The sequence below is a fragment of the Pelodiscus sinensis genome, chromosome 19, assembly GCF_052426305.1.
Source record: "Pelodiscus sinensis isolate ZL-2025 chromosome 19, ASM5242630v1, whole genome shotgun sequence".
NCBI lineage: Eukaryota > Metazoa > Chordata > Testudines > Trionychidae > Pelodiscus > Pelodiscus sinensis.
The window spans coordinates 30,695,645-30,720,828 of record NC_143070.1 but is presented as its reverse complement, the minus strand read 5'-3'; the positions used below and the strand labels follow the sequence as shown (position 1 = coordinate 30,720,828).

The 25,184-nt window shown below is 50.9% G+C and overlaps 2 protein-coding genes across 5 annotated transcripts in view; one reads left to right on the top strand and one right to left on the bottom strand.

Moving 5' to 3' along the window:
- Positions 1 to 5,163: 5,163 nt before the first annotated feature.
- LOC142821611 (uncharacterized) lies at positions 5,164 to 17,778 on the bottom strand. The gene is made up of 4 exons (XM_089771033.1): positions 13,958 to 17,778; positions 11,802 to 12,002; positions 10,454 to 10,567; positions 5,164 to 9,572 (listed from the first exon to the last, which is right to left on the bottom strand). The coding sequence occupies exons 2-4, from the start codon at positions 11,986 to 11,988 to the stop codon at positions 8,044 to 8,046; spliced, it is 1,830 nt and encodes a 609-aa protein (XP_089627159.1). The 5' UTR covers positions 11,989 to 12,002; positions 13,958 to 17,778; the 3' UTR covers positions 5,164 to 8,043.
- A 715-nt stretch (positions 17,779 to 18,493) lies between these two features.
- Positions 18,494 to 25,184, top strand: part of LOC142821597 (uncharacterized) — a 95,229-nt gene continuing 88,538 nt past the window's right edge. The window contains exons 1-6 of one of the 4 annotated variants that reach the window (XM_089770892.1): positions 18,669 to 18,895; positions 19,215 to 19,678; positions 21,637 to 21,732; positions 22,850 to 22,872; positions 23,568 to 23,683; positions 24,247 to 24,306. In XM_089770892.1, coding sequence (XP_089627018.1) covers positions 19,307 to 19,678; positions 21,637 to 21,732; positions 22,850 to 22,872; positions 23,568 to 23,683; positions 24,247 to 24,306 — 667 coding nt within the window. In that variant the 5' untranslated portion in view covers positions 18,669 to 18,895; positions 19,215 to 19,306. Of the gene's footprint in view, positions 18,896 to 19,214; positions 19,679 to 21,636; positions 21,733 to 22,309; positions 22,828 to 22,849; positions 22,873 to 23,567; positions 23,684 to 24,246; positions 24,307 to 25,184 lie in introns of those variants that run through there. The other 3 variants (XM_089770889.1, XM_089770891.1, XR_016347325.1) reach the window with 3 other exon arrangements.

Here is a 25,184-nt window from a genome sequence, read left to right as displayed (position 1 = left end):
AGGCTTGACAGCCTGTTCCATCCCAGCGCGCCGCCCTCCCAGCCCGCTGCTGCTCCAGGAGGGGGTGTCAAGCCATGTGCATCGGGGCATTGTGATGTCATATGTGATACCTGAGTGTTGCTCAGCACTGGTAGGAGACAGGGAGGGATAAAATGATCTAATGGCACCTGAAGCCTTTCAGAACAACTCCCAGCCCCAACCGCAAGATCCAGCCCTTCCCTCCATTCTCACTGGGGTCTGCTGGGAACTGTCTGGACTCAAGCCAACCCAGTTTCACCCTAAGGATTGCCTGTTCTGTAAAAGCTGCGCCCTGGAAATGAGAAAGCAGCTAAACTCCCCTACCTGCAATACCTGCTCCTGCCCAGCCCTCCTTGTTCCAGAGCCCACAACATCTCTGGGGCTGCCCAAGGCGCCTTTCTGAAAGGGCCACTTGTGGGACTGACACCTGTGGGCCGGCTAGCTCGGATGTTTAGGACGTGGTGCTCATATCACACAGATGCGTCTTAAGAGCAAGCCCCTTGTTTCAAACTATAATGGGCTCGCTATTCCGACATCCCTGCAAACCTCATGGCACGAGGAGCGAGGGGCGTTTTGGAATAGCGATTTATTTGAAAATAAGTGCTGTGTCGCGAGCACCAAATTACAAAATAAGCTATTTCAAAATTGACTCAAAATAAGCTACACAATTGCATTGCTTATTTTGAGCAATGGGATGCACCCCTAGTGAGTTAGAGCCCAGCTCTGCCCCCAGCTCCATACACCCACTGCTGCCTTGCAGGCTCATGTCCTGCCCCTGGCCAGCCCCTTGGAATGTGTGAGCTACTCTCCCTGCCCCCCTCACTCAGGGCTGGTTCTGGGCCTCAAGCAGGGAGCATCAGAGGTTGCTCAGGGTGCTACATTGTTAGGCCAGAGGCCCTCCTGTGGGGCCATAGAGCCAGGGAGAGATTCACTGAACAGGCCAAGGTCACTCAGTGAGTTAGAGCCAAGATCTGCCCCCAGCTCCCTTCCGCACCCACCGATGTGCTGACTCACTTGCTGCCATGGGGCTGTTTGCATTGGCCTCTTGTCTCTGGAACCAGGGTTAAGCCACAGCTGAGGCTCTGGGCAGGAGACTGGGTATGGGGGGGTCTGAGTGTGTGTTCCTCTGGCTCAGCTTTTCCCTTTCTTCTACCCCAGCAATTGCCCTGTTGCAAAGCAGAGGGAGAGGATGAGGAGCTAGCCGAACTTTGGGGCTCTGTGGTACAATGGTAAGCATGTTAGCTATCTAAGCAGCGGTGCTTGGAATGAACCCACCCAATTATTCAAAGGTTTTGGGTTCAAATCCCACCACAGTCACTTTTATATAATTTCCAGAGCGGCTTTTACAGAAGAGGCTGGACCTGCCCTTGTTGCATGATGGGAGTGACAGGGAGCTTGTGACAGGACCTCTCTGTAACATGCCTGTAACTCTAGTGTCTGGCTCTGACACTCCAGCAGTGGGGCCATCCAGCCCGATTCAGACCAGGCCGGTCGGAGCCTCTCGCGCTTATCAAGGGGAATTCTGCACTTGCAGCTTTGGGAGCAAGGGTCACATTGCAGAGCTCCCCCAGGGCCGTCCCATGGCATCGCCAGGCCGGCCTCCCGCACCCTCGGAAATGTGGCTGTGTTTTATCCTTCCCCTTCAGTAACAACCGGCCATTCCCCACCCAGCCCCAGCCACCGTTTGATCCTCTTCCTTACCCAAGCGCAGTGTGAGCGCCAGCATGGCTCCCTGATGAGGCTCAGCAGTGGTAGACACTTCCCTGGTTTCAGGAGAGAGACGAGATGTCAAGGCTCATGACTCGGAGTCAGCTACCGACACCCATGGAAAGCTGATTTTCAGAGGGGCCGATTGGCCCTTCTTGTGTATCTGGCTTCTTCAAATGTGCTTAATCAGGAGCTAAAAGTTGAAGAAGGGACATTTAGAAGGGTGAATTTCTGTCTCTGGAAGTGTTTTTTTTGTGCCCCAGTAGTCTAATAGGTAAAGCACTGATCTCTTGAACTGAGGTTTGCTGGTTCAAGTCCCATGTTGGGTGAGTTTGCTGTAACTGACAAGAAACTTTGTGCTCTGAGAGAGTTAGCAAGGACCCTTAGGGTGTGTCTAGACTACCGCTGAGTTCTGTTGACATAATGTCGACAGAACTCAGCAGTCTTGTCGACGCTGGTATACCTCATTTTACGAGGCATAACACCTTCTGTCGACAGAACTCTGTCGACAGAAGGTGTTATTGCCTGTAACATTGCGTCCAGACTACGGAGTTCTGTCGACAAAGCAGCTTGCTTTGTCGACAGTACTCAATGTGTCTGGACGCTCTTTGTCGAAGGAAGTTTTGTCGACAGTATCTGTCGACAAAACGTCCGTCGACAAAACGCGGTAGTCTAGATGTACCCTTAGTGGCTGTCTCTGTCTACAAAAACTGTTCAGACCCCATCCTACTCATCACTGGTGTTAGGTGAAGATCTGAGTGCTAAAAGCCCAGGTATCCAAAGTCAGAAGCAAGGGTCTAGAAGGCCCAGGAGTGACAGCCAGAGGGAGGTGGCTGTAGCAGAGCAGTGTCTGTGTCTGTCTGGAGACAAAGCGGAGCCTGAGGATGAGAAGGCCCATGAGAGGCAGAGACTCCAGAGCAGTGGGGGGTAATTATTTGGTCTGACAGAAAATCCCCAGGCCCTGAGCATGGTGCGGGTGAAGCCCATGGGGCAGTTTGCCTGATGGGATTTGAGGACATGGAGAAGCTGGGAAACTCTTTGGGTGGATAACATCCCTAGCTGTGCTGTGCCCCGGGCTTCCTGGAATCAGCCGCTGATCAGTTTCAGCAGCAGCTGACTTGGGGACGCCTGGGTTTCTTAAGTTGAATCCGTATGTAAGTCAGAACTGGCGTCCAGATTCAGTCGCTGTTGAAACTGATCAGTTTCAGCAGCGGCTGACGCCAGTTCCGACTTACATACAGATTCAACTTAAGAACAAACCTACAGTCCCTATCTTGTACGTAACCCGGGGACTGCCTGTTTACTATATCTACTGGATCCCCCTTGTCTGCATGTTTGTTAACCCCTCCAAAGAACTCTAATAGATTACTAAGACATGATTTCCCTTTACAGAAACCATGTTGACTTTTGCCCAAATTATGTTCTTCTACGTGCCCCAATTTTATTCTTTACTATTTTATTCTTTACTATTGTTTTGACTAATTCGCCCGGTACTGAAGTTAGACTTATCGGTCTGTAATTGCCAGGATCACCTCTAGAGCCCTTTTTAAATATTGGTGTCACAGTAGCTACCTTCCAGTCATCAGGTACGGAAACCGATTTAAAGGATAGGTTACAAACCACAGATAATAGTTCAGCAATTTCCTATTTGAGTTCTTTTAGAACCCTTGGATGAATGCCATCTAATCCCGGAGATTTGTTAACATTAAGTTTTTCTATTTGTTCCAAAACCTCCTCTGATGACACTTCAATCCGGGACAGTCCCTCAGATTCATCACCCACAAAGTACGGTACAGATTTGGGAATCTTCCTATCGCCCACAGCCGTGAAGACTGAATTATCCCCATATTTCACATACAGTGCGACTCCACCACCCACCCGGCCTGCTCTAGCCTTCTGATATATTTTATATCCCAGTATGATTGTCCCCCACAGATTTTCCTCATTCCACCAGGTTTCAGTGATGCCTATTATGTCAATCTCCTCCTTTAATACAAGGTACTCTAGTTCACCCATCTTATTAGTCAGACTCCTAGCATTTGTGTAGCAGCACTTTAAAAATTTGCCACTGCTTATTTGTCTGCCCTTCTCTGATGCATTGGATTCCTTTATATGCAGTTGTTTGTCTACTCTGGCCCATGGTTTGTCCTCTCCCCTCCTTTCTTTCTGACTACAGCTTAGAGAATCTCTATCAATGGATTCTCCTCTAAGAGTAGTCTCCATCCGATTTACATGCATCTCCGCACCAATCGGCTTTCCCCCATCTCCTAGTTTAAAAACTGCTCTACGGTCTTTTTAATGTTTAGTGCCAGCAGTCTGCTTCCACCCTGGTTTAGATGGAGCCCATCCTTCCTGTATAGGCTCCCCCTCTCCCAAAAGTGTCCCCAGTTCCTAATAAATCCAAACCCCTCTTCCCTACACCATTGTCTCATCCACGCATTCAGACTCTGAAGCTCTGCCTGCCTACCTGGCCCTGCGTGTGGAATATATATATATATATATATATATATATCCAATAAACTCCAATAACTCCCAGAATCATGAAAACGACAAATCTTGTACCAAACAATTCAGTCGTGAGGATTATTAAGTCCTCTTTCCTTCGTGATCGTAAGTTATATCGTGGAGACTCTGTTTCTGTAGAATGTGTAACTCATTCTGCTGCAACTGGAGGTGCAGTAGCTGAGAACGGATGTAGATCAGCTGGAGGAGGTACCTTTTTGCAGTGCGATGTGTGTACCCAGCTCTGGAGTCCTTCACATTTTACAGCAGTGTGAGTGGGACTTTGTAAGGCCCTTTCCAGCGAGGCTGGAGGGCATTTTTCTGCTGGTGTGCCTTGATGCAGAGCCAGTCTCCAGGCTCTAAAGGATGACACGGCTCCGATACAAGTTCAAGAAGGGCTTCCTTGGCATGAGTGTGAATAGACCCTACACATTTCATTAAGGCTTTACAGTAACTTAACATAACATCATCTATTATATGTAGATCAAATTAATGCGGTGCTCTAAGCGGGGTGTGTAATAATCTCATAGGTCTACTGGTTAAAATTTTGTGGGGAGATAGCACGTTTCCAATTCCCTGTACCCCGATATACAATAAGGCCAAAGGTAATGCATCTGGCCAATTAAGGTCAGAGTCCTCACAGATTTTAGCTAATTTGGTCTTTAGGTCAGAGTTTTTTCTTTCTACCGCTCCACTGGACTGTGGATGGTATGCACAGTGTAAATGCTGTTGGATTCCTAGAGCAGCACATACCTTTTGAACTACTTGTCCTGTGAAATGAGTTCCCCGGTTACTGTCTAAAGAAAGAGGCACTCCGAACTGGGGGATTAATTCTCTGAAGAGTTTCTTGGCAACCATAGTAGCATCAGCATGTTTATAAGGATAAGCTTCTAACCATCCCGAAAACATATTAATGATCACAAGAATGTACTCATATCCACAAGATTTAGGCATTTATACAAAATCCATTTGTAAATTCACAAAGGGTCCCCACAGTGAGGGGTGTGCTGCAATTTTAGTTTTTACCCTTTGTCCAATGTTATGAGCTAAACAGATAGAGAAAGTACTGCAGTACTGTGCCACCACAGCAAGGAAATGTGGGGTGAACCAATCCTGCTGCACCGTGGCAATCATCCCCCCTGTGTTCATGTGGGCCACCGAGTGGGGCACACGTGCAAAGGTAGAGTAGGAGGGTTTGAGGCACAACCAGGTGGCCGGAGCGAGTTGGGGTGCAACAAGAAGCCCCGCCGCAGCCAGTCTGCTTTTTCAGTCTCAGGTGCCTTACCTTGTAGCCCAGTCAGTTCTGTGAGGGACGCCTACATAGGCTGGGCTACAGAAGGGCAGACAAGAACATGTTTAGGAGCCTGAGGGCCAGAAAGTGCTGCATTCTTTGCTGATTGATCAGCAAAGGCATTTTTATAGGTAACTTCATCAGAAGGGGCCAAGTGTGCATAACACTTGACAATAGTCAAGGAGGAGGGTAAAGGAAAGCACAAAGAAGTACATTTACAGAACAGCTATAGTAGATGGGGAAAACAGCAAAGGTAAGGAAGCCACGTTGCTTTCACAACTGTCTACAATTGTGGCTGATGGATGCCCCAGTCAGATACATTCACACACTCAAAAAACGCATGATTTAACAACTTGACTTATATACCAGACTCTCCCATCAGAACTTTCTTATTTCCAAACTCCTGACAGAACTGTGGGTTTTTTTTAAGCAGGCACACTGATTTTGTACTGACCTGAGTTTAAAGGTTCGGATCCAGCAATTCCACCAAGCACCTGAAGCCAACCAGAAGCCCTCTACTGATTCTCAAAGAAGGGATTTAAAAGGCCCCTCACCTTGCTTGTGGTGCCTGGAGTTAGGTAGGGAGTGGCCCATGGTTTTTCCCGAACGAAAAGCAGGATGTGTGGATCTGAGTCACGGCATCAGAATTGTCGTGGAATAAACACACCCTAGGTTTACGGTTCAGATCAGACAAAACCATTTTGATATCCCAGCTGGGGGTGGTGGTGTTGCAGATGGCAGGGAGTTACCCCTTACCGATACAAGCCTCTCCTCATACTCAAACATCTGAGATATTTATACCTTCTTACAAAGTCACAGTGGAAATTTACAGAGAAAAAAGGAAGTAAGGCACTTTACTCTTAGATGGTAACATCTGCTTGACCCGATAAAGTGCAAGCAGTGCGATTTTTTGTTTGTTTGTTTAACAGCATTGTGGTTTCCTGCTCAACTTGCTTAGGAAGTTCACTTCTGACGCAGGATACACTGCGTACAGTTCAGTCTTTGGCCAGGCTAGTGAGGCCTACCTCCACAGTATGTATTGGACATAAATATTTTAGTTAATTTAAAAGGGTACGTCTACACTACGTTAATTCGAACTAACTTAGTTCGAATTAGTTAATTCGAACTAAGCTAATTCGAACTAACAGATCTCGACTAAAAAACTAGTTTGAATTAGCGTTTTGATAATTCAAACTAGAATGTCCACATTAAGTGGACCCTGAACCAGGCTTAAGGATGGCCGGAAGCAGTGCCAGCAGGGCATCAGAGGAGGACTTAGACCGTGAAGATGCTGTCTCAGGCTAGCCGAGGGGTGTGCTTAAAGTGTCCCGACCTCCACCCCAGACAGACAGTTCTCAGGGGTGTCCCGCTTGCAAAGCAGTCCTGGCTTGGATTGCCCGGAGTACCCACACTGGGCACATCACAGCACTCGGCCATCAGAACGGCTGCACTTGCCGCAGGCTGCCATCTGGGGAGAGGGGGCAATTGGGGGGCTGTCCATACACAGCATCAACAGAGCCCATAGCCATAACTCCCCATACAAACTCCAAACAAGTACACAAATACCATACACAGAATCAGCACAATATCAGCTTTCGTTTGACACCTCAAACGGCCCACTTTGTACCAAATTTGGGGCAAACAGTTCCCCGTGATCACAGCAGTTATCTGTATGCTCACATTAAAATCCAATAATGTGATGGGGCCTCAAGAAAGGGTTGGGGTCTTAAGGAAGGATCTGGGATGCAGAAGCAGGCAGGTGTCTGGCCAGGGGGAAGATGCAATGTGTGGCCAGCAGAAAGGGTGCAAGAAAAAGAAAAAAGGAGGGTGTCAGTGTAAGCTGGGGGTGCTGGCGGAAAAGGAATTGAGGTGATTGGGAGGAAGTGTCTGGGAAGGTCAGCAAATATTACCTGGCTTTGGGCCCCCTTGCAGCAACATCTCCAGTCACACTGTCCTGGTCACCCTGGAGGGAGGCTCTGCTGCTGCAGCAGCAGCCACACAGACTAGGGCCAGCCCCGCACACCAGAGGCACCACTACTGCACCCATTCAGTCCAGGGCTGGAGGTGTTGCTGCTGCAGCCATGCAGCCCAGGACCAGCCCCAGAGGCACACCTGACATGGCCATGCGGCCCTTGAGGCCAGCAGTGCAGTGCCAGCAGTGCCTCTAGTGCCGGCCTCAGGTTGTATAGCAAAGACTCAGCCTAGCGCTGCCTCCTCTCTAGTGGTTAAAAAGCATGAAAAAGGGGTTGGGCTAAACTCTTTCCCCCTCAGTACATCTTCATTTGGAGGTGGGGCCTGGCACTGCCTTGTGAACAGGATCAAAGCCTTAGGTAGGCTGCATTCTGTCAACAGAGAAAAATTTTGCTCACCACCACTATACGGTTTCTCACCTATGTGGGTTCAACTATATGCAACAAGACTTGAACTCTCACTATAGCATTTCCCAAAGTCAGAGCAGTTAAAGGATTTCTCTTCTGTTAGAGTTCTCATGGATAACAAGGTGTGACTTCTGACTGCAGCATTTCCTACAGTGAGAACAGGTGAATAGCTTCTTCTGCATGGGTTTTCCTATGTCTAACAAGGGTTGAGGTCTGACTGAAGCTTTTCCCACAATCAGAGCAGCTGAAGGGTTTCTCCCCTGTGTGGGCCCTCCTATGGACAACAAGGGCTGAGGTCTGACTGAAGCTTTTCCCACAGTCAGAGCAGCTGAAGGGTTTCTCTCCTGTGTGGGCTCTCCTATGGATAACAAGGTATGACCGCCGACTGAAGCTTTTCCCACAGTCAGAGCAACCGAAGGGTTTCTCTCCTGTGTGAACTCTCCTATGGATAACAAGCTGTGACCGGTCATTGAATCTTTTCCCACAGTCAGAGCAGCTGAAGGGTCTCTCTCCTGTGTGGGCTCTCCTATGGGTAACAAGGTATGACTGCCGACTGAAGCTTTTCCCACAGTCAGAGCAGCTGAAGGGTTTCTCTCCTGTGTGGACTCTCCTATGGATAACAAGGTTTGACCTCTGACTGAAGCTTTTCCCACAGTCAGAGCAGCTGAAGGGTTTCTCTCCTGTGTGGACTCTCCTATGGATAACAAGGGTTGAGTTCTGACTGAAGCTTTTCCCACAGTCAGAGCAGCTGAAGGGTTTCTCTCTTGTGTGGGCTCTCCTATGGATAACAAGGGCTGAGGTCTGACTGAATCTTTCCCCACAGTCAGAGCAGCTGAAGGGTTTCTCTTCTGTGTGGGCTCTCCTATGGCTAATAAGCTGTGACCATCGACTGAAGCTTTTCCCACAGTCAGAGCAGCTGAAAGGTTTCTCTCCTGTGTGGGTTATCCTATGTCTAACAAGGTGTGAACTGTGCCTGAAGCTTTTCCTACAGTCAGAGCAGCTGAAGGGTTTCTCTCCTGTGTGGACTCTCCTATGGATAACAAGGGTTGAGTTCTGACTGAAGCTTTTCCCACAGTCAGAGCAGCTGAAGGGTTTCTCTCTTGTGTGGACTCTCCTATGGAGGACAAGGTGTGAACACTGACTGAAGCTTTTCCCACAGTCAGAGCAGCTGAAAGGTTTCTCTCCTGTGTGGGTTCTCCTATGTCTAACAAGGTTTGACCTGTGCCTGAAGCTTTTCCCACAGTCAGGGCAGCTGAAGGGTTTTTCTCCCGTGTGAACTCTCCTATTTCTAACAAGGTGTGATCTCCGACTGAAGCTTTTCCCACAGTCAGAGCAGCTGAAGGGTTTCTCTTCTGAGTGGGCTCTTTCATGTTTAATAAGAGTTGCACAGTCACTGGAAGAACAAGGTGAATGTTGATGGGGGATTTTCTTTTGAACAGTTTTTGTGTTTGTTTTCAACCTTCTGCTCCTGTGACTGGATTTATCCTGTCCTGCTCCTGGATGGTTTCCCTGCTGTCTTTGTAGACTACGCTGACTGTCACAAGTCTCTCCTTGCTCAGGACTCTGAGAAACATGCCCTTCAGATCTTTCCACTAACACCCCACATGGAGCCATTTGCTCAGGTCCTTCCTCCTGAAGACTCCTCTCACTGTTCTCATTCAGCATCTCATCACCTGCTGGGATGGAGAGAGGAACCACACAGGAGTCATTAGGTTATACGAACAGGTGTGTTGTAAGCAAAACTCGTGAAGTCATTCTGCCGCTCTACTCTGCACTAGTTAGGCCTCAGCTGGAGTACTGTGTCCAGTTCTGGGCGCCACATTTCAAGAAAGATGTGGAGAAATTGGAAAGGGTACAGAGAAGAGCGACAAGAATGATTAAAGGTCTAGAGAACATGACCTATGAAGCCAGGCTTCATGAACTGGGCTTGTTTAGTTTGGAAAAAAGAAGATTAAGGGGGGACATGATAGCTGTTTTCAAATATCTAAAAGGGTGTCACAAGGAGGAAGGAGAAAATTTGTTTCTCTTGGTTTCTGAGGACAGGACAAGGAGTAATGGGCTTAAAGTGCAGCAAGGGAGGTTTAGATTGGACATTAGGAGAAAATTCCTAACTGTCAGGGTGGTCAAATATTGGAATAAATTGCCAAGGGAGGTGGTGGAATCTCCCTCTCTGGAGATATTTAAGAACAGGTTAGATAGACATCTGTCAGGGATGGTGTAGGTGGAGCTTGGTCCTGCCTTGAGGGCGGGGGGCTGGACTCGATGACCTCTCGAGGTCCCTTCCAGTCCTATAATTCTATGATTCAATGTGCTGAGCTGAAATAAAAATTCTGAATGGTGAATAGAAAATGGGGGAGAAACCCAAAGAATGACCGGAAAGATTCAATAATCATGAGCCGAGTTCACCCTGCTCCCCCATAACTATTTCCCCATCTGGCAGTCTCAGACTGGAGTAGATGACAGGCTGAAGGGCCAGTCAGACTTGATGAAAACACACAACCAAAATCTGCTATGAGAACACAGAAATTGGTTTGAGTCAGTTTAGCTGATTTCTCACCTGTGTGGGTATCACTGATAATCTCCCCTTCCTCACAGCCTTGGAGATCCGGGATCTGCAGCTCTTCCCTTTGCTTCATCCAGGAGAGCACATGAGCTTTAGAGACTGGAAATCCTATTCAGGGAGCAATTAACCAACTGCTGATCTTGTTCATTAAGGTCTGTGCCATTCCTGCTTCCAAAGCCAGGATCTGAGTCTCCTACCCAGAGAGGCTCCTTCCCCACCTTCCAGAGACTGGTCTCTGGCTGATACAAGATCCCTGGACACGATAATTCCATCCTTCCCCTGCCCCACCACCATATTGGAATAGCCCAGCTGACTCCCATGGGGAACTGAGCGCTCTGCTGCACTCTGCAGGATACAACTCAGTCTCCCTTAGGGCCTGTTCCATACTTGGGCAGGGCAGGAACACACTGCTCGTAAGGGGAGAGCTCTAGGACTTTCAGGACTGACAGACACCCCTAGCCAGGACTCATATTTGAGCTGACACATGTCAGGTCTCTAGGGCTGGGAGGGAAAGGATCCAGCAGAGCTCTAGAGCCCTATGGGCTCTGCCCACAAAGCTCTTGGCTGGGGGCTGGACTTTCCCTGCTCTTGGGCTCAGATGCTCTACTTGAGCCAGAAGGAGGCAGGGAAATTGTCTGATCAAGAAAATGAATCCTTGGCTGGCCACTTCAGGCCCTGCCTATGGTCCACACTCCTGATCCTGACTGACTGTGCCATGGTGGGCCCTGTCAGCTGCCCACAACAGCTGTCAGTCCTGCAGACAGCCAGGGCAGTGCCGGCCTGTTCCTGTGGCCAGCCAAGGTGGAGACAGGATGGGCTGCTTCTCTGCTGCTTGTAGATGCTCCTGCAGCTCAACTCCCCTTCTGCAGCTTTGATTCTACTCTGCCAGTAGCAGCAGCCCTCCTCTTGTGGCCAATCGGGCCTGCCATTTGGTGCCTCTCTGGCTTGCACAGAATCTACCAGAGGCAAGGAAGGACTCTGAGTTGGCGCCTTCCTTCCAGGGGCTCAGCACAATAGCACAAGGGAACCCTACAGATGCTAAGAGCAGCTGCACCCAGCCCCACAACTCTGGTCCCTGCCATTCCTGCCTGGGCCCTTCCACTGACACTCCGGCCAAGGCACAACATGGGCAAGATGGTGGGAACCACAATGAGACCTTGGCTGTGGGAAGAGCAGCACCGCTATTATGTCACTGAACCTCCTCTCACACAGGAGCCAGGATTACTGGGGCAGATACTGCTAATATTGGGGGTTCGGGCAATGAAGGACCCTGAACCAAACCCAACCCAGCTGCTCCAGAGCCCACCCAGCTTCTGTTACGCAAGGGGACAGGAATCCTCACCCAGCCAGCTCACAGCTTCGTAATTCTCCTGCATCACATCGCTGTAGAGGGCTCTCTGGCCCGGGTCCAGCAGAGCCCATTCCTCCTCAGAGAAATACACAACCACCTCCTCGAAGCTCACAGGCTCCGCCACGGCCATTTCCTGTCCCTGGCTCTGCAGGCCAGGGGCTGAGCTGGAGACAGACATGGGTGTTCTGCAGCCTGGCAGGGGGAAAAGGGGAATTGGAGACATTTCAAAAAGGGCTTTAATCCTTTCCACACCCCAATTCTGCCCAGACTCTGTCCCCGGTGAAAAACATGCTGGGCTCTCCCGTTTCAGGCAAACGCTGAGTCTAGATATTCCATAAACACCACACACGAGTTAGATCCGAAAGCCGTATTTATTTCTCTCAATACCTGGCTTGAGTTATATTACTTTGCCTGCAACAATGGAGATTCAGTTCTCAGCACCCAGTGTTTCTGCTAACAAGTCACATATTCATCTGCCTGAACATGGACATAGGTTTAATTTAATTTGGGCTGCAGTATTTATAATCCTTAGTCTTCATGAATTGATTTGCAGCCCAAATTTTGGTTCTCTCATCTGACACAGACTTTATAAACTCTCTCCACAACAGAGAGGAAGTGAAGTTAATATGAGTATTCAGATGCATATTATTAAACACGTGTGCTGAGTGTTTGCAAGATAAGACCTTAAAATTCATGGATTCATGGCATCAGAAAATATCCCGAGCCATGCAGTCTGTCCCCTCTGCGGCACAAGCCATTATACGTAGCCCAGCTACCCAGGCACAAAGCTCTGTTCCCCCACAGCATGTTTTCTAGAAAGTTGCCCAGTGCTGACTGGAAGACATCAAGAGATGGGAGAACCCACCAGTTCTTTGCTGATTGGTTTCAGCAGCGAATCCTCTTACCCATCAAATATTTGTGCCTCCTTTCTAGCCTGAAATTCTCTGGCTGCATCTTTCAGTTATTGACTCTCACTGAACTGTATCCACTAGACCAGGGGTGGGCAATTCATTTTGATGTGGGGGGGCACGCCAAGATTTTGGAAAGTGGTTGAGAGCTGCACTCTTCCAAGACATTAAGCAGGAAATACAGTGAATGGGATGGACACTGGGAGAAGAAGGAAGTTTTGGGTGAGGGTTTGGGATGCAGGAGGGAAAGAGGGGTCTGGGAAGGAGTTTGGATGAAAAAAGCAGGTGTGATCTGGGGCACTGGATTAACCAACTACTCATGAGATATTTAAAGTAAGGTTAATTTAGAGAAGTGGCTGAGTGGACAAATAAGGGGCTGAGGGTTTCTGACCATGAAGAGCTCCTTGCATATTTGGATGCAGGAAGAGAACAAAGAGTTTGGGTACGTGGAGTTGGGGGCAGGAGTGTGGGGCAGAGAATTAGGAGGGGAAGAGAGAGGTTGGGGTGCCAGAGGCAGGCTTTGCCTAGGAGACTTACCTGAGTGACTCCCGACCAGCAGCCTAGCACCTCTCTGAAGCAGACAGGAAGACTGCCCAACCCTCGCACAGGCTGTGGGGCCATGTGGGTGTTTGAATAACTATGAGCCAGAGGGGAGAAGGCACAGTGCTTCCTTTCTGGCCTGGGAGTGGATGCCTTCCTGCTTTATCTCTGGGCTCACCTTCACTTTCTGAGTGGCTTGCAGGTGGGAAGTGGCAACCGCGGAACTAGCCCATAGCTCGCCAAGCATCAGAGGGCCGGATGTGATGGCCTGGTGAGCTAGATCCGGCCCATGGGCTGTATTTTGCCCAGGCCTGCACTAAACTGAAGAGCCCTTGCATATCCAGCAGTTTCTCACCATGAACAAACTGATACCATGGAAGCCAGTCAGCTCTCAGCCTTTCAGTCTATTTATTGTTTGAAACCAACCCCGTATTGAAACTGACCAGTGAAATCTGAGCCTGAAGATGCCGTCCATTGTGTGCTTTAACATCACCCCTTTAAGCATCACACCTCGTAGTTCAGTGATTCTCAAAGTGTCTGCAGGTCCCCTTGCAGTGTCCCTGGGGCTCCTCACTGATCTCAATTTAGGGTTGTGTGCACCGTGGTCACTGGGTTTGGTTGGTAACTTCAATGACAATTCAATGAAGATGATTTTGCTGGAATTTTCTCATTTTTAGAATTGCCACATGAAAAACTCACCTTGTCTGAAATCTCCCAGGGATTCTCCTCTTGCTCTCTCCAGTGCAGAGGGCAGAGTGTCTAGTGGGGGAAGGGATAAGAGAGGTGAGATTCCAGGCTCTCCTCTTTATAACAATGTCCCCACGCTGAACTCTGCGTTTCACTTGTATCAGAGACCAGACAGAAACACACTCAAGTGTTTAGTATGAAACGGTTTGAAACCTTCCGTGTCCTCTCTTGCTTGGGCTCCTACCAGCAATGGAGCCAACATCTCTGCAGCCTCATCCCTGCCCCAGGAGACAAACTGAAAGTGAGATTTACTTTTCCCTTCTCATCCTCTCCCACCTGGTTTCTCTCAGTCACTAACCACCTCTTGTCATAACCTAGAGCTGCACTGGGGGAAGACATTGCCATGACATTAACATTACCTATTTTGATCCCTTGACACCAACGGGAGATTCAGAATTTGCAAACCCCTGGCTCTATTTGCAAGCAGTTGACTCTGTTTGCTCAGTGCCTCTAAGGAGAGCAGCATGATGGGGCCGTCATTCTCCACGTGGGAATTGAGGCAGGGGAGGGTTGGCTTCAGAGGCCAGATTCAATAGTTTCTAAAACTTTCCCCTACTCCATCCCTTCTAGGTACCTTTGAATTCCCTCAGAGTCTCCGACAGTGCAGTCATTATCTAGGAGAAAGAATTTACTTGTTCTTCCAGTTTAGGGGAAATCTCCTCTGGCAGGTGGACCTTTCCCTGAAAGGTCCCACTGCTGTTCACCTCTGGCCCGGAGAGACCAGCTGGGGACAAAAGTGGAATTGAGTCTCAATGGCCAATTTACTCTTTGGCCTCCAGGCGATGAGGGACAGGATGTTCCTACGTGAAGGGCTGAAGGAATCTGCCCACTAGAAACCAGACTGAGACTCTGGGTCCCTGCTGCCCTGGTCTAAGTGTGCCCAGCAGTGACAGACCCATATTCCAGTCCCACAGTCCTGAGGCAGCCAGTCCCCAGGGAGGTGACAGCTCTAGGAAATATCTGAAGTCAGACTGTGCCCCTGAATGGGGAATTCCAGAGTCTGCTGTGCAAGGGTGAGACCCTCAGAATTAAGTGAGCCAGAGACATTTCTATCCAACATCTGGCTGTAGAGCCCTGGGGAGATGTGGTGCCGACATCAGCTCCAAGCTCTTTCCCTGTGCTGTGCAATATGACAGGAGTGTGAGCCACCTACCTGCTCAAGGTGTTTCTTACGTCTTAGAGAAAAGAGACAGAAAAGAATCTCAGCTGCACTGGACACACACAGGGAAGGCATTCTGCAAATATGGAGAAGAGACGCCCTGACATGACCCCAGAGCCATAGATTCCGTGAGCTAATGGGGCTTTGCCATCTCGAATAGCTCTGTGCCTGTGACTCTGCAAAGCACAACAGTCACTCGCATGGCAGCAATGCACACGCCGAGTTACACCCAGATCAGATGGCTGGACCCCAGCACTTGTGCCTGCATAGTGGCTCTCCCTAGCTGAGGAGCAGAAGTTATGAGGAGTGGAAGAGGGGAGCTGTGAGGGGATGGGGGCAGGGTGAGAGGGGGAGGGATGAGGGAGGCAGGTGTCCAGTTTGGGACTGGAAGCCCCTGGCCCAACAGGCTCCTGGAGATGCCAGGCAGCGCCACTGGCCCAGGCTGTCAAACACCCAGTTTGTGGCTCCACAGGCTCCCTACCAGCCCCTGTGCAGCCCGTGGGGAAAGTCCCTGAGTCGGCATATCCGGCTCTTAGCATTGGAGCAACTGGGGGGAGGGGGGCATCAGCTGGGCCAGGGCAGAACAAGAACCACTCTTGGGCAGCACGGTGAACAGGGTTGGCCACTGACCAGGCTCCCTAACTTTAATCCAAGCCCCTTCCCTTCTGCCCCCCCCCTCGCACCCAGTTCCTCCAGAGCCTGGCTGGAACGGCTGCCCCACTGCCAGCCCTGCTGCTTGGCATGGTGCAGTCATGGGGCCAAGGGCAGGGGAATCCTCATGTGTGGAGAGCAGCTGGGGGCTGGATGGGTGGCCTGGAGTGCAGGGGACAGGAGAGAGGGATGGACCAGAGGATGTCTGGCTCGGGGGTGGAGTCACAGCTTCTCCCAGGATCCCCTCAATGTATTGTTCCCAGCATGGCATATCAATTGGGGGACATACTAATGTGGCTTGGGTTTTTTTTTGGGGGGGGGAGGGAGGAGGAGGTGTGTTTCAACTGTGTTTTCAACAACAGGGTTTCATGTTGATAAGCTGAATTTCACAAAACTGAAGATGTCCCTGACAGTAATAACAACCGTGAATAAATTGTACCAAAACACCAACACTGAGCCTGCCACTTGCAGAATCTAGTTTCATTTATAGATGTGGTACAAGAAGAATTAAATGACATCTAAAAAAAGATGGCCAGGCCCACTTTTGCCAGATGCTAAGCACTAAATTAAAATTGAACACTCAGCAATTGGAGCAAAAATGGTGGAAGCAGAATGCAAGCCACAGTTCATTCGGCCATGACAGAAAGGATGGAACTCTGTGTTTATGGCTGTGGAGAGAATTCGGTGCATACGGAATGAACAAGAAAGGTCCATGAGAAATGTGTTCCCAGGACTCCACATTCAGTATGCAAGAAGCAGTTTTTTGCGTTATGCTTTTCTTTTTGTTAAAAAAACCCCCCCGCTGATCATTCTGTATTTTTATTAACATTACATATTGGCTGGTCAAAAGGCTGAATCTAGCAGAGTTGGTTTTATTGGCAGAATATGTCATGGTTATGGGCCCATTGGTGAAAGCACTAAATATTATCCAAGCACAGATAAGTACACTAATGGAATGGAGTGCAGCTGCGTAAATTATACCAGATTCAGGGGGTAGCAGAGATTTTTTTTTCAGTTTATCCTGTACAGACGAACAGTCTGGTAGCACTTTATAGATTAACAAAACATATATGTGGTATCATGAGCTTTTGTGGGCACAGCCCACTTCTTTAGATGACTGGAGTTTTGAGTTTAGGCTGTGGAGAGCCAAAATAAATACATCTGTACAGCCTAAACTCAAAACTCCGGTCATCTGAAGTAGAGGGCTGTGCCCACAAAAACTCATGATACCATCCCTATATTTTGTTGTCTATCAAGTGCTACCAGACCATTTGTTGTTTTTTAAGTTTAAATTATACTTGATGGTTTCAAAACTGCAAAAGAACAAGATGCCCTCTTGAGGCCACTGGTAGATGGACTTCAGTGCACCATTCAGAAATGTTTTGGGAAAGCAATTCTGAGAGTCCCAGGAATAAGATAAGAGAAAAGTAATGAGACTCTGTCCTGTCTATAGCACTCTTTTTACATTTTAAACTCCTTTAAAATGCAGTGAGAACAAACATACAGCTCGAGTGGGCAGGGCGAAGTGCAGGGGGGTCTCTGCAGCCCTCCTTAGCCTGCTCAGCCCCTCCGAGTTGCATATAGGATTACAATAAATGTTTAAGCAAATAAAAAGGCCCCTTGCCAGGGCCACTGGGGGAACTGCTTTAACCACCAGGAGTGGATGAGAGTTTTGCAGGGCCCAGGGCAGCACAATATCGCGGCCTCCCCCCATTTGGAGAAAAAACAGAAAAAAGGGGTGTGTCCCCCTGTGCCCACTCCTCCAATAGCCCCACACTGATCATATTAGCTACCCCTCCTCATCCCCTCTCCTAACACCTCCCTCTACAAACCTGCCCTGCCTCTCTCCTCTGGTGCTGGTCCCTCCCCTGCAGGTGTCCGCCCTTCTGCTTCACCCCCAGAATCCCCTGGCACCTGCACTTTCCCCTACCCCTGCACCTTCCTGGTGCCTCCCCCTTCCCTCACTGCCCCTGCCCCTTTGCCCTCTTTTTCCCTGATGCCCGCCCCTCACCACCCTCTGCCCCCCCTCCCCTCATGCCCCTTTGCCCTCACACATGCCTTGCTCCATCCCCGCCCGCCTCACGCCCGCCCCTCCTTCCCAGCCTTCTCCCAGCACCTCCCCCTCCCCCAATGCCCTTCCCCCCTCCTCTCCCAGCATCACCCTCCCCCCTCCCCTCAGCACAAGCCCCTCCCTCTGCCCCTTCTCCCTTCCAGTGCGCAGGGCGGCCCGGCCCAGGCTCCAGGCCACGTGCCAAACGCTGGCGCGGGGCATGTTGAAGCCTCCCCGAGTCCCCGCTCGCCCTAGAACCCACCAGACCTGAGTCCACGTGGAGCCGCGTCCCCCTCGGGACACTCGCAGCGCGCGGGCAGAGAGACGGGCCAGGGCTGCGCCAGAACCGCTGCGCATGCGCAGTGCCCGGGCAGGAGCCCGCAGTGGCACCGCCTCTCAGGTGAGCATCCCCCGCCCCCCTCCGCGCGCCGCCCCGGGACCCACCAGACGCGCTGGGCAGAACCCGGGACAGGCCCACGTGGGCATCTCTCGGCCCCGCCCCCGCAACAAGGGGCCGTCCCAGCGCCCTGCGCACGCACCCGCCTCAGCCTCCCCCCGCCTGGGCAGCCACGTGGGGCCCAGAGCGAACCTGCAACCCCAGCAGCGCGCGCCGGCCCGGCAGGGAGGGAATCCCCCGGGTCGCTCCACGCGCTGCAAAAGCCCCGCCCCACCTGCGAGCCGGCCCGGGCTCCGAGAAGCGGAAGTAGCCTCTGGCCGGGGGGGCGGGGCCAAGCAGCGCCCGGTCTGAGCGAAGCCCTGGCGCTGGAGTCTGGTCGGAGTCACGGACCTGCTGCGCATGCGCGGTCTGACGGGCCGCCCCGTTCTACTCCGCCGCGGTCGGGTTTTCGGCGGGTCCCGCCCATCGCTCCGCGCGCGGGCAGGGAAAGGGACCAGACTGCGCCGCGGTTACTGCGCATGCGCCGCTCTCCCTGAGCCGGGAGCCGTTGTGAAGGGCCGTTGTGGCCGTTACTCGCTGCGGGGAGGAGTCGCCAGAGCGTGAGGGGCTGGGACCCGCCGTCCTGCGCTGCGGGTGGGTCCGGCTGGGCAATGGCCCCCCCGCCGCTGCGGTCGCCCCCCCGGTCGGGCTGTTGGCGCTTCCTGATGCTCGCGCTGGCCTGGCGAGGGGGGGGGGGCTGGGTGGTGCTGGGCGCACAGCGGGGCTGTGAGGGGGCTGCAGAGTGTGCGGGGGGGGGGATTTGAACACAGGGGGGCTGGCCTGTGGGGCGCAGCGATGGGGGGGCGGTTCTGGCCGGGGCAGTCAGCGGGAGGGGCCCATTGGACCTTGCAGGGGGGAGCGAAGCTTTTGGGGCTTTTCTGATGTTTAATTTTGATTTTTTTTTTGTCTTCAGTGCTGGTACCTCTCGGCTCTGCCCCCCTGGACCTGCCTCCCCCCACTGCTGAGCTCAGGAATCTGCCCCGGTCCCCCAGCCCAGAGGCAGCCATGGCTGCAGAGAGCCCCGTGGAAAGTGTCCGGGAGGAAGCGCCGCGTCCCGTCTGTCTGGAGGATTTCACAGCCCCTGTCACTCTGGAGTGTGGGCACAATTCCTGCCAGGCCCCCCTCAGCCCTCAGGGCAGAGACACTGAGCAGCAGGGACCCCTCCGGCCCAACCGGCAGCTGGGAAATGTGGTGGAACTAGCCAAGCCGCTGAGTTTCCAGTCAGCAAAGAGAGCAAGATGGGACGGGGTGTGTGGGGAGCACCAGGAGGCTTTGAAGCTGTTCTGTGAAGAGGATCAAACTCCCATCTGTGTGGTGTGTGACAGATCCCAGGCTCACATGGTGGTGCCCTTACAGGAAGCTGCCCAGGAGTACAAGGTACAGAGTGACTGTCCAGTGTGATGGGAAATAACATTGGGTTTTAATTACAGTCTAATTTCACTGACTGTTACCAGCCACAGATGTGAAGCAACCAGTGTAAAGCAGTGGTCTCCAGCCTTTTTAAAGTATCACTGTTTGCATTTAAGTGCAATCCAGGATCTACCTCAAACCCAAATACCCTTGCCCCACCTCCTTTGTGACCCTTTTCCGAGGCCCCGCCTCTGCTCACTGCATCCCTTCTCCCTCCCCCATCCTTTCTCCCTTTCATCAGGCAGGGGCAGAGGGTTGGGGTATAGGAGGGGGTTCATGTTTGTGGAGATAGAATGCAGGGTGGGAGAAGGAAACAGCTTCAAGGCAAAGGGCAGGAGATGTGCAGCAGCAGAGAAAGGGGCAGCTGAAGTGCTGCACTTGATAGCCTCTTGGCCAAACCAGTCAAGATCACCTGTCAGAGGCTCCAAGATCTACCTGTAGATCCTGATCTACTGGTTGGTGACCACTTCTGTAAAGCCTTCATGATCCAAGAGATTCTGTAAAAAGTAAATGTTCTGGCTTTGTGGCAACTTATGTCAAGTCTTTACAGATACCTGATGTGGGAAATGTTTCTCTGAGGCTCTAAATCCTGAAACCCAGCCCTCACTGGTGGCGGGAGGGGTATTTGCACAAGGGAAGGTGTTAATAATCAGAGAGGTTTAGATTATAGGAGCTACAGGCCACTTTCAGTGATCTGCCTTGGGACTAGAGAAGAGGAGGTTACAAGCTGTTACTGACTGGATGAGCAGGAATAATAATCTGTCATTTGCCTGATAGATCCACAATGACATCTGGGCCCTGCACAATACCCAGCACGGGAAAGTCCCTGCTCTGAGCAGGTCACAGTCCAGTTAGACAAACTGTGGGAAGGGAAGGTGGGGCAGCAAGTTGCTCATAGTCGCCAAACACATCAGGGATAGAGTTCGGTCCCGAACCCTGGTCCAATTGTTAGACTACGCTGCTCCCTGTCGCTCAGCATCACTGAACAGTGATGAAGTGTGGCTGTTAGGAGAGAAAGATGACTTGATAAAGCCCTAGGCTCAGCAGGGAGAAGAGGTTTCCCTCTGGAATGCTGAACTTTTGGGATGCTCCATGAGGAGTTAAACTCTGATGGAGCAACTGGCACTAGATAAAGTTGCTGGGCTGGATGTTGTGTGGGGCCCCAAGCACCTTCAGTTCACCCCCCCCCCCTACATCCCCTGGCAGGGCCCAGTGCTGTGTGCAGTGCCCCCCCCCACATATCCAGGCAGGGCCCTGTGCTGTGTGCAGTGCCCCCCATCCCTGGGCATGGCCCAGTGCTGTGTGCAATGCCCCCTATCCCTGGGCAGGGACCAGTGCAGTTCACTCATAGCAGGGCTTCAGGAAGTGCAGGTCCATGCTAGGCACAACTAGGATTCAACTGGATTGTAGCAAGAGTTCAAAGAGGTTAACTGATGAGCTGTTTATCTGTGCCAGTTACCGGTTAAACTCCCCACTGCACGTGCAGTGTCCGCTTGCCTCTGGCAGCTAAAGTGAGTCTGCAGTTGCTAGGAGTTCCCATTGGCCAGCAGTTCTTGTGGCCACCCTGGCAGACCTCGCAAGAGATCCCTGGCCCCAGGAGAGCCCATTTCCTGCTACCAACCCTGCCTGTCAGCAGGTTAAAAAATACTGTCACTGATATCATTTTAGCCAATTACAATTTTAAGTATTGTTAACCACCTGCATCATTCTTTATGAAGATGCCGCCGTCGATCTGTCCCCAATGCTCGTAGGTGTCCTGCTGCATCCACAATCTCCTCCTTTGTATTTTTCTATCGACAAAGCCGTGTCCAGGGCTGAGTCCCTACTGGACAGGGGCAGAGCTCCACAAAACTGGGATTAAGGCAGACAAATAGGCTCCCAACATCTAATGTGGTTTGCCCTCGTGCTTATATCTGTTTCTTCAGGAAAAATTGGAGACTCATTTGAAGACTCTGAGGGAGGAGAGAGAAAAGCTGCTGAGAAGGAAAACAGCAGCAGAAGGGAAAAGCCAGGAGTATCTGGTAAGTGCTTGTGGCTATGGAGCAGCAGGGACTGGCAGTGGGAGAGCTGTGTTAGGAGGCAGACTCCTGTGTGGCCTTGGTGAGGTTGGGCTTGTTTGTGTTTCTCCTGGATCATGAATTGCTGGCTGAGATCCATGAGTAGAAAGGCCTTGAGCATCCGTGTCAGTGCATGAGTTAATGTCCAGCCTTTGTGGTTTTCCCAGACATCCTCCCCAAGTGAGCTGAATGTGCCCCTGAAGGACTGTCTGCTCACTTGGTGCATTTATATGTTTGCTTCTTTTTCCTCCCTGGGTATCTCTGTCAGGCTGGTGCTGAGTCCTGCCTCCTGGTGCTCTGGATATGAATTCCCAGAGCCCATGAATAACAAAGATGCTGCCCATGACAGACATGGGAACATCCCTTTCAGAGGGACACGGGGCAAAGGAGATGCTGGGAGAGACGCATCTGTCTAGTAATCACAAAGAGGCAAACTTTAGAGTTTTCCAAGAAATTCTCCCTACTGTGCACTCAGCTCCCCGTGAAAGGGCGGTGGGCTCCATCCATGCCCCTGACCAGCCCTTTCCCTGTTTTCACACAGAAATGGACCCAAGCCAAGAGGCAGATGATTGTGGCTGAGTTTCAGCAGCTGCTGCAGTTTCTGGAGGAACAAAAGCAGCGACTCCTAGCCCAGCTGGAGAAATTAGATGAGGAGATTGGGAGGTTCCAGATCGACACTGTCAGGAACCTCTCTGTGCGGCTTTCCCGTATCAGCGAGGGGATCGGGGAGCTGGAGGGGACACGTCAGAATCCAGCAAGTGAATTCCTGCAGGTGAGACTGAGGGACAAATATCCCAGCTCCTCACACAGTGAAGAGAAGCTCCTGAATCACAAGTGCTCAGTCCCAGTTATCAGATCTCAGTGTGATACTTTGTGCATTGCTGCCATGTGAATGACTCTTGTGCTTTGTAGAGTTACAGGCACAGATCTATTAGAGATGGCAAAGCCCCATTCACTCAGGGGATCCATGTTCCTGGGGCCAGGGCAGTTCCTCTTTTCCCAGGTTTGCAAAATCTCTTCTCAGAGGTCCCCTGTGTGTGTCCAATGGGGCTGAGATTCTTTTCTGTGTCTTTTTTTCTAGGACGTCAGAAGCGCCCTGAGTAGGTACGTGGCTCTCACTCCCCTCACACTGCACAGAGCAGGGAAAAGGCTTGGAGCGGATGTTAGCACCACATCTCCCCAGAGCTCTACAGCCAGATGTTAAACATGAATATCTCTGATGCATTTAATTCTGAGGCTCATGCTCACACTTTAGACTCTGGAATTCCCCATTCAGGGCACAGTCTGACCAAGTGTTTCTTTGAGATGTCACCTCCTTGGGGATTGGTTGCCACAGGACCGTGGGGTGGAACATGGGCCTGTCACTGCTGGGCACTGAGCATATTCAGCCCAGGATAGCAGGGATCAAGAGTGTGTCCCACTCCAGGGCTGTTTGGAGACCTGTGCGGAAGGAGCTGGGGAGAGGGGAGCTGGTGTCTCAGTCTAATCCCTAATGGACAGATTCCTTCAGCCCTTCCCATGGGAACCGCATGTCCCTCAGCATCTAGAGGCCAAGGAGTGAGTTGGCCATGCAGACTCTATTCCCCTTTACTCCCCCAGCCAGTCTCCCCAGGCCAGAAGTGAAGAACAGAAATGGGATCTTTGAGGGGAAGGTTGCATGGCCATGGGATGTGTTGCCCCTGCTCTCAGGCTGGGAGAATTGGAGGATTCTAACTCCAGGCCTGTTAGAGCTGAGACTTACTAGCCAGAACTTACCAGCAGTAAATGACATACAATCACATGGAATTGTTTCTGTCCAGGTGTGAGACGGGGCAATTCCAGCTGCCGGAAGAGATTTCCCCTGAACTAGAAGAACAAGTCAGAGGTTTCTCCCAGAAAACGATTGCTCTGTCGGAGACTCTGAGGGAATTCAAAGGTACCTAGAAGGGATGGATGAGGGGAAAGCGGTTCAAGTATCTGAGACTATTGAATCTGGGCTCTGAAGCCAACCTTCCCCTGCCTCAATTCCCACATGGAGAATGACGGCCCCATCACACTGCTCTCCTTAGAGACACTGAGCGAACAGACCCAACTGCTTGCAGATAGAGCCAGGGATTTGCACACTCTGAACCTCCCATTCTGAGATCAAAATGGCTAAAGTTACTGTGATGGCCACGTGTCCCACCACCACAGCTCCAGGATATGATAAGAAGCAGTAAGTGAGTGAGAAGCCAAGTGGGCGGGGGTGAGGAGGGAAGAGTAAATCTTATTTACAGCTTGTCTCTCCTGGGACAGGTGTGAGGCTGCAGGGATATTGGCTCCATTGCTGGGAGGTGCCCGAGTGAGAGAGGAAATAAAAGTTTCAGACTCTTTCATACTAAATACCTGAGTTTGTGTGTATCTGGTCTCTGATACAATTGAAACGCAGAGTTCAGAGTGGGACATTATTATAAATAGGAGAGCCTGGAATCTCACCTCTCTTCTCCCTTCCCCCACTAGACACGCTGCCCTCTGCACTGGACAGAGCAAGAGGAAAGTCACTTGGAGCTTTCAGACAGGGTGAGTTTTCTGGTGGAAATTCTTTAAGTGACGTGAGAATTCCTGTGAAAACATCTTCATGGGATTTTCATTGAAGTTACCAACCAAACCCAGCGAGCACAGTGCACAGAGCCCTAAATCACCCAGTGATCAGTGAGGAGCCCCAGGGGTGCTGCATGGGGACCTGTGGACATTTGGAGAAACACTGGTCTATAGGTTTGTGATGCTAAAGGGGTGAAGTTAAAGCACAAAACATACGGCAGCTTCAGGCTCAGATTTCACTGCTCAGTCAGTTTCAATATGGGGTTGGTTTCAAACAATAAATAGGCTGAAAGACTCCTTCACCCAAACTCCCTCCTAGACCCCTCTATCTGTCGTGTATCCCAAACTGTTACCCCAAGCATCCTCCTTCTCCCAGTGCCCATCCCGGATCCTCCATTTCCTGCATTTATGTCATGGAAAAGTGCAGCTCTCAGCCACTTTCTATTTGGCCCACCTCTTCGAATGGATATGGCTCAGTGAGAGCCAATAATTGAAAGCTGAAGCCAGACTATTTCAGACTAGAGGAGAGGCACAAATGTTTGATAGGGAAGCGGATTAGCTGCTGAAACAAATGAACAAAGAACTGGTGGATTCTCCCATCTCTTGATGTCTTCAAATCACTGGGGGACTTTCTAGAAAATACACTGTGGGGAAACAGCTTTGTGCCTGGGTAACTGGACTAAGTGTAATGGCTTGTGCCACAGAGGGGGTCAGACTGCATGACTGAGGATATCTTCTGATCTCATGAATCTTAAGATCTCATCCTGCAAACACTCAGCGCAAGTGTTTAATAATAAGCACACGTATTTAATAATAACACCACCATTCAGATGCTTAACGTCACTGATTCTCTATTT

Coding starts and splice junctions, on each gene's coding strand:
- LOC142821611 (XM_089771033.1), bottom strand. CDS start 11,988: ATGTCTGTCTCCAGCTCAGCCCCTGGCCTGCAGAGCCAGGGACAGGAA. Junction 10,568..11,801: donor CGAAGCTGTGAGCTGGCTGG/GTGAGGATTCCT, acceptor CTCCCTGAATAG/GATTTCCAGTCTCTAAAGCT. Junction 9,573..10,453: donor TATCAGTGATACCCACACAG/GTGAGAAATCAG, acceptor TCTCCATCCCAG/CAGGTGATGAGATGCTGAAT.